Raw genomic sequence first — 18,228 nt, forward strand, 5'->3', positions numbered from 1 at the left:
CACTACAGGACCAGACACTACAGAACCAGACACTACAGACCAGACACTACAGAACCAGACACTACAGGACCAGACACTACAGAACCAGACACTACAGGACCAGACACTACAGAACCAGACACTACAGGACCAGACACTACAGGACCAGACACTACAGGACCAGACACTACAGAACCAGACACTACAGGACCAGACACTACAGAACCAGACACTACAGAACCAGACACTACAGGACCAGACACTAAAACCAGACACTACAGGACCAGACACTACAGAACCAGACACTACAGGACCAGACACTACAGGACCAGACACTACAGGACCAGACACTACAGGACCAGACACTACAGGACCAGACACTACAGGACCAGACACTACAGGACCAGACACTAAAACCAGACACTACAGGACCAGACACTACAGGACCAGACACTACAGAACCAGACACTACAGGACCAGACACTACAGGACCAGACACTACAGGACCAGACACTACAGAACCAGACACTACAGGACCAGACACTACAGGACCAGACACTACAGGACCAGACACTACAGGACCAGACACTACAGAACCAGACACTACAGGACCAGACACTACAGGACCAGACACTACAGGACCAGACACTACAGAACCAGACACTACAGGACCAGACACTACAGGACCAGACACTACAGAACGGGTCACTACAGAACCAGACACTACAGGACCAGACACTACAGGACCAGACACTACAGAACGGGTCACTACAGAACCAGACACTACAGAACGGGTCACTACAGGACCAGACACTACAGAACCAGACACTACAGGACCAGACACTACAGAACCAGACAATACAGGACCAGACACTACAGAACCAGACACTAAAACCAGACACTACAGAACCAGACAATACAGGACCAGACACTACAGAACCAGACACTAAAACCAGACACTACAGGACCAGACACTACAGGACCAGACACTACAGGACCAGACACTACAGAACCAGACACTACAGAACCAGACACTACAGAACCAGACACTACAGGACCAGACACTACAGGACCAGACACTACAGGACCAGACACTAAAACCAGACACTACAGGACCAGACACTACAGGACCAGACACTACAGGACCAGACACTAAAACCAGACACTACAGAACCAGACACTACAGAACCAGACACTACAGGACCAGACACTAAAACCAGACACTACAGAACCAGACACTACAGAACCAGACACTAAAACCAGACACTACAGGACCAGACACTACAGGACCAGACACTACAGAACCAGACAATACAGGACCAGACACTACAGAACCAGACACTAAAACCAGACACTACAGGACCAGACACTAAAACCAGACACTACAGGACCAGACACTACAGGACCAGACACTACAGAACCAGACACTACAGGACCAGACACTACAGAACCAGACACTACAGGACCAGACACTACAGAACCAGACACTACAGGACCAGACACTACAGAACCAGACACTACAGAACCAGACACTACAGGACCAGACACTACAGGACCAGACACTACAGAACCAGACACTACAGGACCAGACACTACAGAACCAGACACTACAGAACCAGACACTACAGGACCAGACACTAAAACCAGACACTACAGGACCAGACACTACAGAACCAGACACTACAGGACCAGACACTACAGGACCAGACACTACAGGACCAGACACTACAGAACCAGACACTACAGGACCAGACACTACAGGACCAGACACTACAGGACCAGACACTACAGGACCAGACACTACAGGACCAGACACTACAGGACCAGACACTACAGAACCAGACACTACAGGACCAGACACTACAGGACCAGACACTACAGGACCAGACACTACAGGACCAGACACTACAGAACCAGACACTACAGGACCAGACACTACAGGACCAGACACTACAGGACCAGACACTACAGAACCAGACACTACAGAACCAGACACTACAGAACGGGTCACTACAGGACCAGACACTACAGAACCAGACACTACAGAACCAGACACTACAGAACCAGACACGACAGGACCAGACACTAAAACCAGACACTAAAACCAGACACTACAGGACCAGACACTACAGAACCAGACACTACAGAACCAGACACTACAGGACCAGACACTACAGGACCAGACACTACAGGACCAGACACTACAGGACCAGACGCTACAGGACCAGACACTACAGGACCAGACACTACAGAACCAGACACTAAAACCAGACACTAAAACCAGACACTACAGGACCAGACACTACAGGACCAGACACTACAGGACCAGACACTACAGGACCAGACACTAAAGGACCAGACACTACAGGACCAGACACTACAGAACCAGACACTACAGAACCAGACACTACAGGACCAGACACTACAGGACCAGACACTACAGGACCAGACACTACAGAACCAGACACTACAGAACCAGACACTACAGGACCAGACACTACAGGACCAGACACTACAGGACCAGACACTACAAGTCCAGACACTACAGGACCAGACACTAAAACCAGTCACTACAGGACCAGACACTACAGAACCAGACACTACAGGACCAGACACTACAGGACCAGACACTACAGGACCAGACACTACAGAACCAGACACTACAGAACGGGTCACTAAAACCAGACACTACAGAACGGGACACTACAGAACCAGACACTACAGAACCAGACACTACAGAACCAGACACTACAGGACCAGACACTACAGGACCAGACACTACAGAACCAGACACTAAAACCAGACACTACAGGACCTGACACTACAGGACCAGACACTACAGAACCAGACACTACAGGACCAGACACTACAGAACCAGACACTAAAACCAGACACTACAGAACCAGACACTACAGGACCAGACACTACAGAACCAGACACTACAGAACCAGACACTACAGGACCAGACACTACAGGACCAGACACTACAGAACCAGACACTAAAACCAGACACTACAGGACCAGACACTACAGAACCAGACTCTACAGGACCAGACACTACAGGACCAGACACTACAGGACCAGACACTACAGAACCAGACACTAAAACCAGACACTACAGGACCAGACACTACAGGACCAGACACTACAGAACCAGACACTACAGGACCAGACACTACAGGACCAGACACTACAGGACCAGACACTACAGGACCAGACACTACAGAACCAGACTCTACAGGACCAGACACTACAGGACCAGACACTACAGGACCAGACACTACAGGACCAGACACTACAGAACCAGACACTACAGAACCAGACACTACAGGACCAGACACTACAGAACCAGACACTACAGAACCAGACACTACAGAACCAGACACTACAGAACGGGACACTACAGAAGCAGACACTACAGAACCAGACACTACAGGACCAGACACTACAGGACCAGACACTACAGGACCAGACACTACAGAACCAGACACTACAGGACCAGACACTACAGGACCAGACACTACAGGACCAGACACTACAGAACCAGACACTACAGAACCAGACACTACAGGACCAGACACTACAGGACCAGACACTACAGGACCAGACACTACAGGACCAGACACTACAACCAGACAATACAGGACCAGACACTAAAGGACCAGACACTACACGACCAGACACTACAGGACCAGACACTACAGGACCAGACACTACAGGACCAGACACTACAGGACCAGACACTACAGGACCAGACACTACAGGACCAGACACTACAACCAGACAATACAGGACCAGACACTAAAGGACCAGACACTACAGGACCAGACACTACAGGACCAGACACTACAGGACCAGACACTACAGGACCAGACACTACAGAACCAGACACTACAGAACCAGATACTACAGAACCAGACACTACAGAACCAGATACTACAGAACCAGACACTACAGGACCAGACACTACAGGACCAGTTGTTGTTATAGTATCAGCCTGAATATAACACTCTGTTGTTGTTAATGCATCAGCCTGTGGCTTTGAAAACCCATCAACAATTTACTAGATATCAATATTCCCGGTGTGTGTCACGGAAAAATAAATCAATATATTCTTCTAACAAGTATCTTTCACTGCGCGACCAGAGCGGGGTTTCTCTCAGCAGAGGTCCATTATGCCATTATGTACACCACCTCCGCTGGGCGCCCAACATTTAATTTGATTTGAATTAGCTGCCGTTTGTGTGAAAATAACATATCACACAGGGAGATAGAGGGAGGGAGAGAATAGGCTGGAGAGAAGGATGGAGAAAGAGAGAGAGCGAGAGGGAGAGATGGGGGGAGAGAAGGATGAGAGAGAGAGAGAGAGATGGGGGAGAGAATGATGGAGAGAGAGAGAGATGGGGGAGAGAAGCATGGAGAAAGAGAGAGAGCGAGAGATGATGGGGGAGAGAAGGATGAGAGAGAGAGAGATGGGGGGAGAGAATGATGGAGCGAGAGAGGGAGTGCGAGAGAGAGAGAGAGATGGGGAGGAGAAAAGGATGGAGAGAGAGAGAGAGAGAGAGAGAGATGGGGTGGAGAGAAGGATGGAGAGAGAGAGAGAGAGATGGGGAGGAGAGAAGGATGGAGAGAGAGAGAGAGAGAGAGAGAGAGAGAGAGAGAGAGAGAGGAGCGCGCTCGAGAGAGAGAGATGGGGAGGAGAGAAGGATGGAGAGAGAGAGAGAGCGCGAGAGAGAGAGAGAGAGAGAGAGATGGGGAGGAGAGAAGGATGGAGAGAGAGAGAGAGAGATGGGTGGGATTAGCTGTTGTTGTGTGCGAGGAAACCAGTGGGGGGGGGGGATTGAAAGAGGAGTGTCGTGTGTTTGGCTATGCCGGATTAAATGATATGACATGCTATTCTATAAAATCCTTTCTCCGTAATTAATATTACCTGATTGAGCTAATCATGTAAATGTAATTAACTAGAGAGTCGAGGGCCCACAAAACAATATTTATAGAGCTGTTATCTTCCGAATAAACTCTTAAAGACCTAGTAATATTTTACATCAATAGCAGTCAATATTCATCGTCACCTTAATTCAGTCTCATCTGAAAGTTGTAAATTCTTGGTTATCTTCACGAACCCTGGCTAACAAGTTGAAGTTTTAATTATGTATTTACTAAATACCTAACTAATCAAAACAGAATTACATATTTCAAAGAATGAATCATACCTTGATTACAAATGACGTCATGAAGGAAAATGTCCCTAGCGGGCGGGAACAGATATGACAGCTGGTTATCCAAAAGAAAAGGGGCTAGGTTTGAGTGAAAGAGCGGGAAGACTGAGGAACAAAGGGCGACACTGTGCTATCGTAAATACAGTATCTTATGCATTCTAAATTACCGCCCATTTGGAAAAGGAAAATGCAATAAATATTTACTCTGAGCTGCGCTTCAGTAGGTTTGTGGTAGATGGAAGGCCGTGTTGCCAAACCGAGTCCTTTGTCCTTTGAAGAATGTCTCTGGTGGTCAATTGTCTACGTTGTAGTAACGTCGTTGTGTGATAGACGGGATACTCTGTCTGTTCTTTCCTTTACTCTGTCTGTTCTTTCCTGCGTTTGCAGCTGCTGTTGCTAACGGCTAGGAGGTATCACTTCTGTAGTGAATAAGAGTTCAAAGTTCATACCATTCGCAACCAAAGCTCACGCTGAGGTTGGCTTAGTTCTGTAGTTGACATGTTAGTCATTTTAACAGAGGCTGCAGACCTCACGTACTTGGAACAGGAGGTTATATTGTCGTCAAAGTATAGGTATAGGAATGGTATAGGATGTATGGTATAGGATGTATGGTATAGGATGTATGGTATAGGAAAGGAGAGGAGGGCGTGTTTGAAAAGTTCACTGATTGAGCAGAGCCCTAACCTTATGAAAACCCAAATCTCTCATTTGGAAGCTAAAATTACATCTCTTCGCCAAAAATTGTATATTCAAACTTTTAAATTGAACAACAATTTAATGTGAATCCGATAACTACAATGTGCAGACTTTCCACCGTAAAAATGTCTCAGATGACAACCAAACTGACATCATATTCATTAAGTACCACCGCATATGTTCAACTGGTCGGGTTACCAGAATATAGTTAATTTCCCACCACCTTCTGATGTTTCCAGAATCTCTATGTTAACCAAGGGATTTTCTAATGTCACATCAGTAGGGTAGAGAGAGGAAAAAGGGAGGGAGAGGTATTTATGACTGTCATAAACCTACCCCACAGGCCAATGTCATGACAGTATGGTACTGTATGGTACTGTAGGTATTCATGACTGTCATAAACCTACCCCCAGGCCAACGTCATGACAGTATGGTACTGTATGGTACTGTAGGTATTCATGACTGTCATAAACCTACCCCCAGGCCAACGTCATGACAGTATGGTACTGTATGGTACTGTAGGTATTTATGACTGTCATAAACCTACCCCCAGGCCAACGTCATGACAGTATGGTACTGTATGGTACTGTAGGTATTTATGACTGTCATAAACCTACCCCCAGGCCATACAGTATGGTACTGTTTGATACTGTATGGTACTGTAGGTATTTATGACTGTCATAAACCTACCCCCAGGCCAACGTCATGACAGTATGGTACTGTATGGTACTGTAGGTATTTATGACTGTCATAAACCTACCCCCAGGCCAACGTCATGACAGTATGGTACTGTATGGTACTGTAGGTATTTATGACTGTCATAAACCTACCCCCAGGCCAACGTCATGACAGTATGGTACTGTATGGTACTGTAGGTATTTATGACTGTCATAAACCTACCCCCAGGCCAACGTCATGACAGGATGGAAGAGAATTGAACTTGAAGATGACTGTGTTTCTGTCTCCAGGCCAACGCATGGTGTCTGTGTCTTGGTATTTATGAGGCTACGTGGGGAATCCCTATGGCTTGGACTGGATGATCTGTTAACCCACCGACCTGTGACACAACAACAGATTTACACTTTTTAAAATGGGCCTTTTATAAATATGAAATACACAAAATCAGCCCCCAGGTGTGAATTAGTTTAATTAACTTCAACTCAATGGGTTGACCGTGGTACTTTAGAAGACGACTGGCTAGCCCCTTCCATACAGTCATGACAGTATGGCTATGCCCCTTCCATACAGTCTACAGCGGCTAGCCCCTTCCATACAGTCTACAGCGGCTAGCCCCTTCCATACAGTCTACAGCGGCTAGCCCTTCCATACAGTCTACAGTGGCTAGCCCAATCCATACAGTCTACAGCCCAATCCATACAGTCTACAGCCCAATTTACAGTCTACAGCCATAAATCCATACAGTCTACAGCCCAATCCATACAGTCTACAGCCCAATCCATGGTCTACAGCCCAATCCATACAGTCCACAGCCCAATCCATACAGTCTACAGCCCAATCCATACAGTCCACAGCCCAATCCATACAGTCTACAGCCCAATCCATACAGTCTACAGCCCAATCCATACAGTCCACAGCCCAATCCATACAGTCTACAGCCCAATCCATACAGTCTACAGCCCAATCCATACAGTCTACAGCCCAATCCATACAGTCTACAGCCCAATCCATACAGTCTACAGCCCAATCCATACAGTCCACAGCCCAATCCATACAGTCTACAGCCCAATCCATACAGTCTACAGCCCAATCCATACAGTCTACAGCCCAATCCATACAGTCCACAGCCCAATCCATACAGTCTACAGCCCAATCCATACAGTCTACAGCCCAATCCATACAGTCTACAGCCCAATCCATACAGTCTACAGCCCAATCCATACAGTCTACAGCCCAATCCATACAGTCTACAGCCCAATCCATACAGTCTACAGCCCAATCCATACAGTCCACAGCCCAATCCATACAGTCTACAGCCCAATCCATACAGTCTACAGCCCAATCCATACAGTCTACAGCCCAATCCATACAGTCTACAGCCCAATCCATACAGTCCACAGCCCAATCCATACAGTCCACAGCCCAATCCATACAGTCTACAGCCCAATCCATACAGTCTACAGCCCAATCCATACAGTCTACAGCCCAATCCATACAGTCCACAGCCCAATCCATACAGTCTACAGCCCAATCCATACAGTCTACAGCCCAATCCATACAGTCCACAGCCCAATCCATACAGTCTACAGCCCAATCCATACAGTCTACAGCCCAATCCATACAGTCTACAGCCCAATCCATACAGTCTACAGCCCAATCCATACAGTCCACAGCCCAATCCATACAGTCTACAGCCCAATCCATACAGTCTACAGCCCAATCCATAGTCTACAGCCCAATCCATACAGTCTACAGCCCAATCCATAGTCTACAGCCCAATCCATACAGTCTACAGCCCAATCCATACAGTCCACAGCCCAATCCATACAGTCTACAGCCCAATCCATACAGTCTACAGCCCAATCCATACAGTCTACAGCCCAATCCATAGTCTACAGCCCAATCCATACAGTCTACAGCCCAATCCATAGTCTACAGCCCAATCCATACAGTCCACAGCCCAATCCATACAGTCTACAGCCCAATCCATACAGTCCACAGCCCAATCCATACAGTCTACAGCCCAATCCATACAGTCCACAGCCCAATCCATAGTCTACAGCCCAATCCATACAGTCCACAGCCCAATCCATACAGTCTACAGCCCAATCCATACAGTCCACAGCCCAATCCATACAGTCTACAGCCCAATCCATACAGTCCACAGCCCAATCCATAGTCTACAGCCCAATCCATACAGTCTACAGCCCAATCCATACAGTCTACAGCCCAATCCATACAGTCTACAGCCCAATCCATACAGTCTACAGCCCAATCCATACAGTCTACAGCCCAATCCATACAGTCTACAGCCCAATCCATACAGTCTACAGCCCAATCCATACAGTCTACAGCCCAATCCATACAGTCTACAGCCCAATCCATACAGTCCACAGCCCAATCCATACAGTCTACAGCCCAATCCATACAGTCTACAGCCCAATCCATACAGTCTACAGCCCAATCCATACAGTCTACAGCCCAATCCATACAGTCTACAGCCCAATCCATACAGTCTACAGCGGCTTGCAAAAGTTAACTTGTTCAGTTAATGTCTCAGTTGTTGAATCTTGTTATGTTCATACAAATATTTACACCTGTTAAGTTTTGCTGAAAATAAACGCAGTTGACAGTGAGAGGATGTCTCTTTTTTTTGCTAAGTTTATATACCAACAGGTAGGGCATTAGAAGCTAAGTGTAACGTCCTTCGTCTGTTGAATGAAGAGAGTCAGACCGAAATGCAGCGTGTAGATTACTCATGACTTTAATGAAGATAAACGCGGTACATTAATTAACTGATATAAGAAAACAACAAACGGAACGTGAACTAATTACAGCCTATCTGGTGACTAACACAGAGACAGGAACAAACACCCACAAAATACAACGCGAACTCAGGCTGCCTAAATACGGTTCCCAATCAGAGACAACGATAAGCAGCTGACTCCAATTGAGAATCGCCTCAGGCAGCCAAGCCTAACTAGACACACCCCTAATCATACACAATCCCAATTACTACAAACCCCAATACGAAAACACAACATATAAACCCATGTCACACCCTGGCTTACCCAAACATATACCAAAAACACAAAATATAATGACCAAGGCGTGACACTAAGGTAATATAATATATTAAGTACTGCAGTGCATCTCCTCTTCATGGATTGCACCAGATTTGCCAGTTCTTACTGTGAGATGTTACCCCACTCTTCCACCAAGGCACCTGCAAGTTCCTGGACATTTCTGGGGGAAATGGCCCTAGCCCTCACCCTCCAATCCAACAGGTCCCAGAGGTGCTCAATGGGATTGAGATCCGGGCTCTTCGCTGGCCATGGCAGAACACTGACATTCCTGTCTTGCAGGAAATCACGCACAGAATGAGCAGTATGGCTGGTGGCATTGTCATGCTGGAATGTCATGTCAGGATGAGCCTGCAGGAAGGGTACCACATGAGGGAGGAGGATGTCTTCCCTGTAACGCACAGTATTGAGATTGCCTGCAATGACAACAAGCTCAGTCTGATGATGCTGTGACGCACCACCCCAGACTATGATGGACCCTCCACCTCCAAATCGATCCCGCTCCAGACTACAGGCCTCGGTGTAACGCTCATTCCTTTGACGATAAACGTGAATCCGACCATCACCCCTGGTGAGACAAAACCAGGTCTCGTCAGTGAAGAGCACTTTTTGCCAGTCCTGTCTGGTCCAGCGACGGTGGGTTTTTGTGCCCATAGGCGACGTTGTTGCCGGTGATGTCTTGTGAGGATCTGCCTTAAAACAGGCCTAAAAGCCCTCAGTCCAGCCTCTCAGCCTATTGAGGACAGTCTGAGCACTGATGGAGGGATTGTGCGTTCCTGGTGTAACTCGGGCAGTTGTTGTTGCCATTCTGTACCTGTCCCGCAGGTGTGATGTTCGGATGTACCGATCCTGTGCAGGTGTTGTTACACGTGGTCTGCCAATGCAAGGATGATCAGCTGTCCGTCCTGTCTCCCTGTAGCGCTGTCTTAGGCATCTCACAGTACGGACATTGCAATGTATTGCCCTGGCCACATCTGCAGTCCTCATGCCTCCTTGCAGCCTAAGGCACGTTCATGCAGATGAGCAGGAACCCTGGGCATCTTTCTTTTGGTGTTTATCAGAGTCAGTAGAAAGGCCTCTTTAGTGTCCTATGTTTTCATAACTGTGACCTTAATTTCCTACCCTCTGGTAAGCTGTTAGTGTCTTAACGACCGTTCCACAGTTCATTAATTATTTATGGTTCATTGAACAAGCAGGGGAAACAGTGTTTAAACCCTTTACACTGAAGATCTGTGAAGTCATTTGGATTTTTACAAATGATCTTTGAAAGACAGGGTCCTGAAAAAGGGACGTTTCTTTTTTTGCTGAGTTTATTATATTATATTAGCTTCTAATGTCCTACCTGTTGGTATATATTATATTACCTCAGCTTGTCCATAGTGTTCTATATTACCTCAGCTTGTCCATAGTGTTCTATATTACCTCAGCTTGTCCATAGTGTTCTATATTACCTCAGCTTGTCCATAGTGTTCTATATTACCTCAGCTTGTCCATAGTGTTCTATATTACCTCAGCTTGTCCATAGTGTTCTATATTACCTCAGCTTGTCCATAGTGTTCTATATTACCTCAGCTTGTCCATAGTGTTCTATATTACCTCAGCTTGTCCATAGTGTTCTATATTACCTCAGCTTGTCCATAGTGTTCTATATTACCTCAGCTTGTCCATAGTGTTCTATATTACCTCAGCTTGTCCATAGTGTTCTATATTACCTCAGCTTGTCCATAGTGTTCTAATTCACCTCAGCTTGTCCATAGTGTTCTATATTACCTCAGCTTGTCCATAGTGTTCTAGATTACCTCAGCTTGTCCATAGTGTTCTAATTCACCTCAGCTTGTCCATAGTGTTCTAATTCACCTCAGCTTGTCCATAGTGTTCTATATTACCTCAGCTTGTCCATAGTGTTCTATATTACCTCAGCTTGTCCATAGTGTTCTATATCACCTCAGCTTGTCCATAGTGTTCTAATTCACCTCAGCTTGTCCATAGTGTTCTATATTACCTCAGCTTGTCCATAGGGTTCTAATTCACCTCAGCTTGTCCATAGTGTTCTATATTACCTCAGCTTGTCCATAGTGTTCTATATTACCTCAGCTTGTCCATAGTGTTCTAATTCACCTCAGCTTGTCCATAGTGTTCTAATTCACCTCAGCTTGTCCATAGTGTTCTATATTACCTCAGCTTGTCCATAGTGTTCTATATTACCTCAGCTTGTCCATAGTGTTCTATATCACCTCAGCTTGTCCATAGTGTTCTAATTCACCTCAGCTTGTCCATAGTGTTCTATATTACCTCAGCTTGTCCATAGGGTTCTAATTCACCTCAGCTTGTCCATAGTGTTCTATATTACCTCAGCTTGTCCATAGTGTTCTATATTACCTCAGCTTGTCCATAGTGTTCTAATTCACCTCAGCTTGTTCATAGTGTTCTAATTCACCTCAGCTTGTCCATAGGGTTCTTCTTGTTGGTGAAGAGTAGTCTCAGGAGGGTCTTTCTCTTGATGGAGACGATGAGGCCGGCTCCCAGGAAGGTTATTAACGTCAACAGGACCCCCACCGCCACGCCACCATAGTCTGGGAAATGACATCAGAGACAGACATGAAGTACATGAAAACACCAATACCCTTTGAGCCTGGGGAGCCAGATCCCGTGGTAGAAACAATGGCCATCTATAGCAGCATGGCTAGTCTCAATGAGGAACAATGGAATTAGCTACAATGGCCATCTATAGCAACATGGCTAGTCTCAATGAGGAACAATGGCATTAGCTACAATGGCCATCTATAGCAACATGGCTAGTCTCAATGAGGAACAATGGCATTAGCTACAATGGCCATCTATAGCAGCATGGCTAGTCTCAATGAGGAACACTGGAATTAGCTACAATGGCCATCTATAGCAGCATGGCTAGTCTCAATGAGGAACACTGGAATTAGCTACAATGGCCATCTATAGCAGCATGGCTAGTCTCAATGAGGAACAATGGCATTAGCTACAATGGCCATCTATAGCAACATGGCTAGTCTCAATGAGGAACACTGGCATTAGCTACAATGGCCATCTATAGCAACATGGCTAGTCTCAATGAGGAACAATGGCATTAGCTACAATGGCCATCTATAGCAACATGGCTAGTCTCAATGAGGAACAATGGCATTAGCTACAATGGCCATCTATAGCAGCATGGCTAGTCTCAATGAGGAACAATGGCATTAGCTACAATGGCCATCTATAGCAGCATGGCTAGTCTCAATGAGGAACAATGGCATTGGCTACAATGGCCATCTATAGCAACATGGCTAGTCTCAATGAGGAACAATGGCATTAGCTACAATGGCCATCTATAGCAGCATGGCTAGTCTCAATGAGGAACAATGGCATTAGCTACAATGGCCATCTATAGCAGCATGGCTAGTCTCAATGAGGAACACTGGAATTAGCTACAATGGTCATCTATAGCAGCATGGCTAGTCTCAATGAGGAACAATGGCATTAGCTACAATGGCCATCTATAGCAACATGGCTAGTCTCAATGAGGAACACTGGAATTAGCTACAATGGCCATCTATAGCAGCATGGATAGTCTCAATGAGGAACAATGGCATTAGCTACAATGGCCATCTATAGCAGCATGGCTAGTCTCAATGAGGAACAATGGCATTAGCTACAATGGCCATCTATAGCAGCATGGCTAGTCTCAATGAGGAACAATGGCATTAGCTACAATGGCCATCTATAGCAGCATGGCTAGTCTCAATGAGGAACAATGGCATTAGCTACAATGGCCATCTATAGCAGCATGGCTAGTCTCAATGAGGAACAATGGCATTAGCTACAATGGCCATCTATAGCAACATGGCTAGTCTCAATGAGGAACAATGGCATTAGCTACAATGGCCATCTATAGCAGCATGGCTAGTCTCAATGAGGAACACTGGAATTAGCTACAATGGCCATCTATAGCAGCATGGCTAGTCTCAATGAGGAACAATGGCATTAGCTACAATGGCCATCTATAGCAGCATGGCTAGTCTCAATGAGGAACACTGGCATTAGCTACAATGGCCATCTATAGCAACATGGCTAGTCTCAATGAGGAACACTGGCATTAGCTACAATGGCCATCTATAGCAACATGGCTAGTCTCAATGAGGAACAATGGCATTAGCTACAATGGCCATCTATAGCAGCATGGCTAGTCTCAATGAGGAACAATGGCATTAGCTACAATGGTCATCTATAGCAGCATGGCTAGTCTCAATGAGGAACAATGGCATTAGCTACAATGGCCATCTATAGCAACATGGCTAGTCTCAATGAGGAACAATGGCATTAGCTACAATGGCCATCTATAGCAACATGGCTAGTCTCAATGAGGAACACTGGAATTAGCTACAATGGTCATCTATAGCAGCATGGCTAGTCTCAATGAGGAACACTGGCATTAGCTACAATGGTCATCTATAGCAGCATGGCTAGTCTCAATGAGGAACACTGGCATTAGCTACAATGGCCATCTATAGCAACATGGCTAGTCTCAATGAGGAACACTGGAATTAGCTACAATGGCCATCTATAGCAGCATGGCTAGTCTCAATGAGGAACAATGGCATTAGCTACAATGGCCATCTATAGCAACATGGCTAGTCTCAATGAGGAACAATGGCATTGGCTACAATGGCCATCTATAGCAACATGGCTAGTCTCAATGAGGAACACTGGAATTAGCTACAATGGTCATCTATAGCAGCATGGCTAGTCTCAATGAGGAACAATGGCATTAGCTACAATGGCCATCTATAGCAACATGGCTAGTCTCAATGAGGAACACTGGAATTAGCTACAATGGCCATCTATAGCAGCATGGCTAGTCTCAATGAGGAACAATGGCATTAGCTACAATGGTCATCTATAGCAGCATGGCTAGTCTCAATGAGGAACAATGGCATTAGCTACAATGGCCATCTATAGCAACATGGCTAGTCTCAATGAGGAACATCTACAATGGCCATCTATAGCAGCATGGCTAGTCTCAATGAGGAACAATGGCATTAGCTACAATGGTCATCTATAGCAGCATGGCTAGTCTCAATGAGGAACAATGGCATTAGCTACAATGGCCATCTATAGCAACATGGCTAGTCTCAATGAGTAACACTGGCATTAGCTACAATGGCCATCTATAGCAGCATGGCTAGTCTCAATGAGGAACAATGGCATTAGCTACAATGGCCATCTATTGCAGCATGGCTAGTCTCAATGAGGAACAATGGCATTAGCTACAATGGCCATCTATAGCAGCATGGCTAGTCTCAATGAGGAACAATGGCATTAGCTACAATGGTCATCTATAGCAGCATGGCTAGTCTCAATGAGGAACAATGGCATTAGCTACAATGGCCATCTATAGCAACATGGCTAGTCTCAATGAGGAACAATGGCATTGGCTACAATGGCCATCTATAGCAACATGGCTAGTCTCAATGAGGAACACTGGAATTAGCTACAATGGTCATCTATAGCAGCATGGCTAGTCTCAATGAGGAACACTGGCATTAGCTACAATGGCCATCTATAGCAACATGGCTAGTCTCAATGAGGAACAATGGCATTAGCTACAATGGCCATCTATAGCAGCATGGCTAGTCTCAATGAGGAACACTGGAATTAGCTACAATGGCCATCTATAGCAACATGGCTAGTCTCAATGAGGAACAATGGCATTAGCTACATGGCCATCTTGCAGCATGGCTAGTCTCAATGAGGAACACTGGAATTAGCTACAATGGCCATCTATAGCAACATGGCTAGTCTCAATGAGGAACAACATTAGCTACAATGGCCATCTATAGCAACATGGTTCTCAATGAGGAACAATGGCATTAGCTACAATGGTCATCTATAGCAACATGGCTAGTCTCAATGAGGAACACTGGCATTAGCTACAATGGCCATCTATAGCAGCATGGCTAGTCTCAATGAGGAACAATGGCATTAGCTACAATGGCCATCTATAGCAGCATGGCTAGTCTCAATGAGGAACAATGGAATTTCAATTAACTTTCTGAAATGACTAAATGGAAAAGGAATTGACCCCAAGCCTACTTTGCATGACATTATAGCAGACATTTGTGTTGGTAACAATGGGTACTGCTAGCCTCACCTGTCCACTGTCCACAGTTGTAGTGGGCCTCACAGTGGCAGTTCTTGTTGTTATTACACACCTGTAGGTAGTATATCACAACATATTGTAGTTATAACACACCTGTAGGTAGTATACCACAACATATTGTAGTTATAACACACCTGTAGGTAGTATATCACAACATATTGTAGTTATAACACACCTGTAGGTAGTATATCACAACATATTGTAGTTATAACACACCTGTAGGTAGTAAACCACAACATATTGTAGTTATAACACACCTGTAGGTAGTATACCACAACATAACACACCTGTAGGTAGTAAACCACAACATATTGTAGTTATAACACAGCTGTAGGTAGTAAACCACAACATAACACACCTGTAGGTAGTAAACCACAACATATTGTAGTTATAACACACCTGTAGGTAGTAAACCACAACATAACACACCTGTAGGTAGTAAACCACAACATATTGTAGTTATAACACACCTGTAGGTAGTAAACCACAACATAACACACCTGTAGGTAGTAAACCACAACATATTGTAGTTATAACACACCTGTAGGTAGTAAACCACAACATATTGTAGTTATAACACACCTGTAGGTAGTATATCACAATATATTGTAGTTATAACACACCTGTAGGTAGTAAACCACAACATAACACACCTGTAGGTAGTAAACCACAACATATTGTAGTTATAACACACCTGTAGGTAGTATATCACAACATATTGTAGTTATAACACACCTGTAGGTAGTAAACCACAACCTATTGTAGTTATAACACACCTGTAGGTAGTATACCACAACATATTGTAGTTATAACACACCTGTAGGTAGTATACCACAACATATTGTAGTTATATCACACCTGTAGGTAGTATATCACAACATATTGTAGTTATAACACACCTGTAGGTAGTAAACCACAACATATTGTAGTTATAACACACCTGTAGGTAGTAAACCACAACATATTGTAGTTATAACACACCTGTAGGTAGTATATCATAACATATTGTAGTTATAACACACCTGTAGGTAGTATATCACATCATATTGTAGTTATAACACACCTGTAGGTAGTAAACCACAACATAACACACCTGTAGGTAGTAAACCACAACATATTGTAGTTATAACACACCTGTAGGTAGTAAACCACAACATATTGTAGTTATAACACACCTGTAGGTAGTAAACCACAACATATTGTAGTCCTGGGCGACTTTAACCTCCCCACGTCTACCTTTGACTCTTTCCTCTCTGCCTCCTTCTTTCCACTCCTCTCCTCTTTTGACCTCACCCTCTCACCTTCCCCCCCTACTCACAAGGCAGGCAATACGCTCGACCTCATCTTTACTAGATGCTGTTCTTCCACTAACCTCATTGCAACTCCCCTCCAAGTCTCCGACCACTACCTTGTATCCTTTTCCCTCTCGCTCTCATCCAACACCTCCCACACTGCCCCTACTCGGATGGTATCGCGCCGTCCCAACCTTTGCTCTCTCTCCCCCGCTACTCTCTCCTCTTCCATCCTATCATCTCTTCCCTCCGCTCAAACCTTCTCCCACCTATCTCCTGATTCTGCCTCCTCAACCCTCCTCTCCTCCCTCTCTGCATCCCTTGACTCTCTATGTCCCCTATCCTCCAGGCCGGCTCGGTCCTCCCCTCCCGCTCCGTGGCTCGATGACTCATTGCGAGCTCACAGAACAGGGCTCCGGGCAGCCGAGCGGAAATGGAGGAAAACTCGCCTCCCTGCGGACCTGGCATCCTTTCACTCCCTCCTCTCTACATTTTCCTCCTCTGTCTCTGCTGCTAAAGCCACTTTCTACCACGCTAAATTCCAAGCATCTGCCTCTAACCCTAGGAAGCTCTTTGCCACCTTCTCCTCCCTCCTGAATCCTCCTCCCCCTCCCCCTCCTCCCTCTCTGCAGATGACTTCGTCAACCATTTTGAAAAGAAGGTCGACGACATCCGATCCTCGTTTGCTAAGTCAAACGACACCGCTGGTTCTGCTCACACTGCCCTACCCTGTGCTCTGACCTCTTTCTCCCCTCTCTCTCCAGATGAAATCTCGCGTCTTGTGACGGCCGGCCGCCCAACAACCTGCCCGCTTGACCCTATCCCCTCCTCTCTTCTCCAGACCATTTCCGGAGACCTTCTCCCTTACCTCACCTCGCTCATCAACTCATCCCTGACCGCTGGCTACGTCCCTTCCGTCTTCAAGAGAGCGAGAGTTGCACCCCTTCTGAAAAAACCTACACTCGATCCCTCCGATGTCAACAATTACAGACCAGTATCCCTTCTTTCTTTTCTCTCCAAAACTCTTGAACGTGCCGTCCTTGGCCAGCTCTCCCGCTATCTCTCTCTCAATGACCTTCTTGATCCAAATCAGTCAGGTTTCAAGACTA

General features: G+C 45.7%; 1 protein-coding gene across 1 annotated transcript in view; it reads right to left on the bottom strand.

The window, feature by feature from the left end:
- Positions 1 to 18,228, bottom strand: part of LOC124027095 (disintegrin and metalloproteinase domain-containing protein 12-like) — a gene marked incomplete at its 5' end in the record, with an annotated part of 43,139 nt that overhangs the window by 2,811 nt on the left and 22,100 nt on the right. Inside the window, 2 exon segments of the mRNA XM_046339641.1 lie at positions 12,093 to 12,228; positions 15,819 to 15,879. Coding sequence (XP_046195597.1) covers positions 12,093 to 12,228; positions 15,819 to 15,879 — 197 coding nt within the window.

This window comes from Oncorhynchus gorbuscha, unplaced genomic scaffold (genome assembly GCF_021184085.1).
Source record: "Oncorhynchus gorbuscha isolate QuinsamMale2020 ecotype Even-year unplaced genomic scaffold, OgorEven_v1.0 Un_scaffold_2960, whole genome shotgun sequence".
In the NCBI taxonomy this organism is placed as follows: domain Eukaryota; kingdom Metazoa; phylum Chordata; class Actinopteri; order Salmoniformes; family Salmonidae; genus Oncorhynchus; species Oncorhynchus gorbuscha.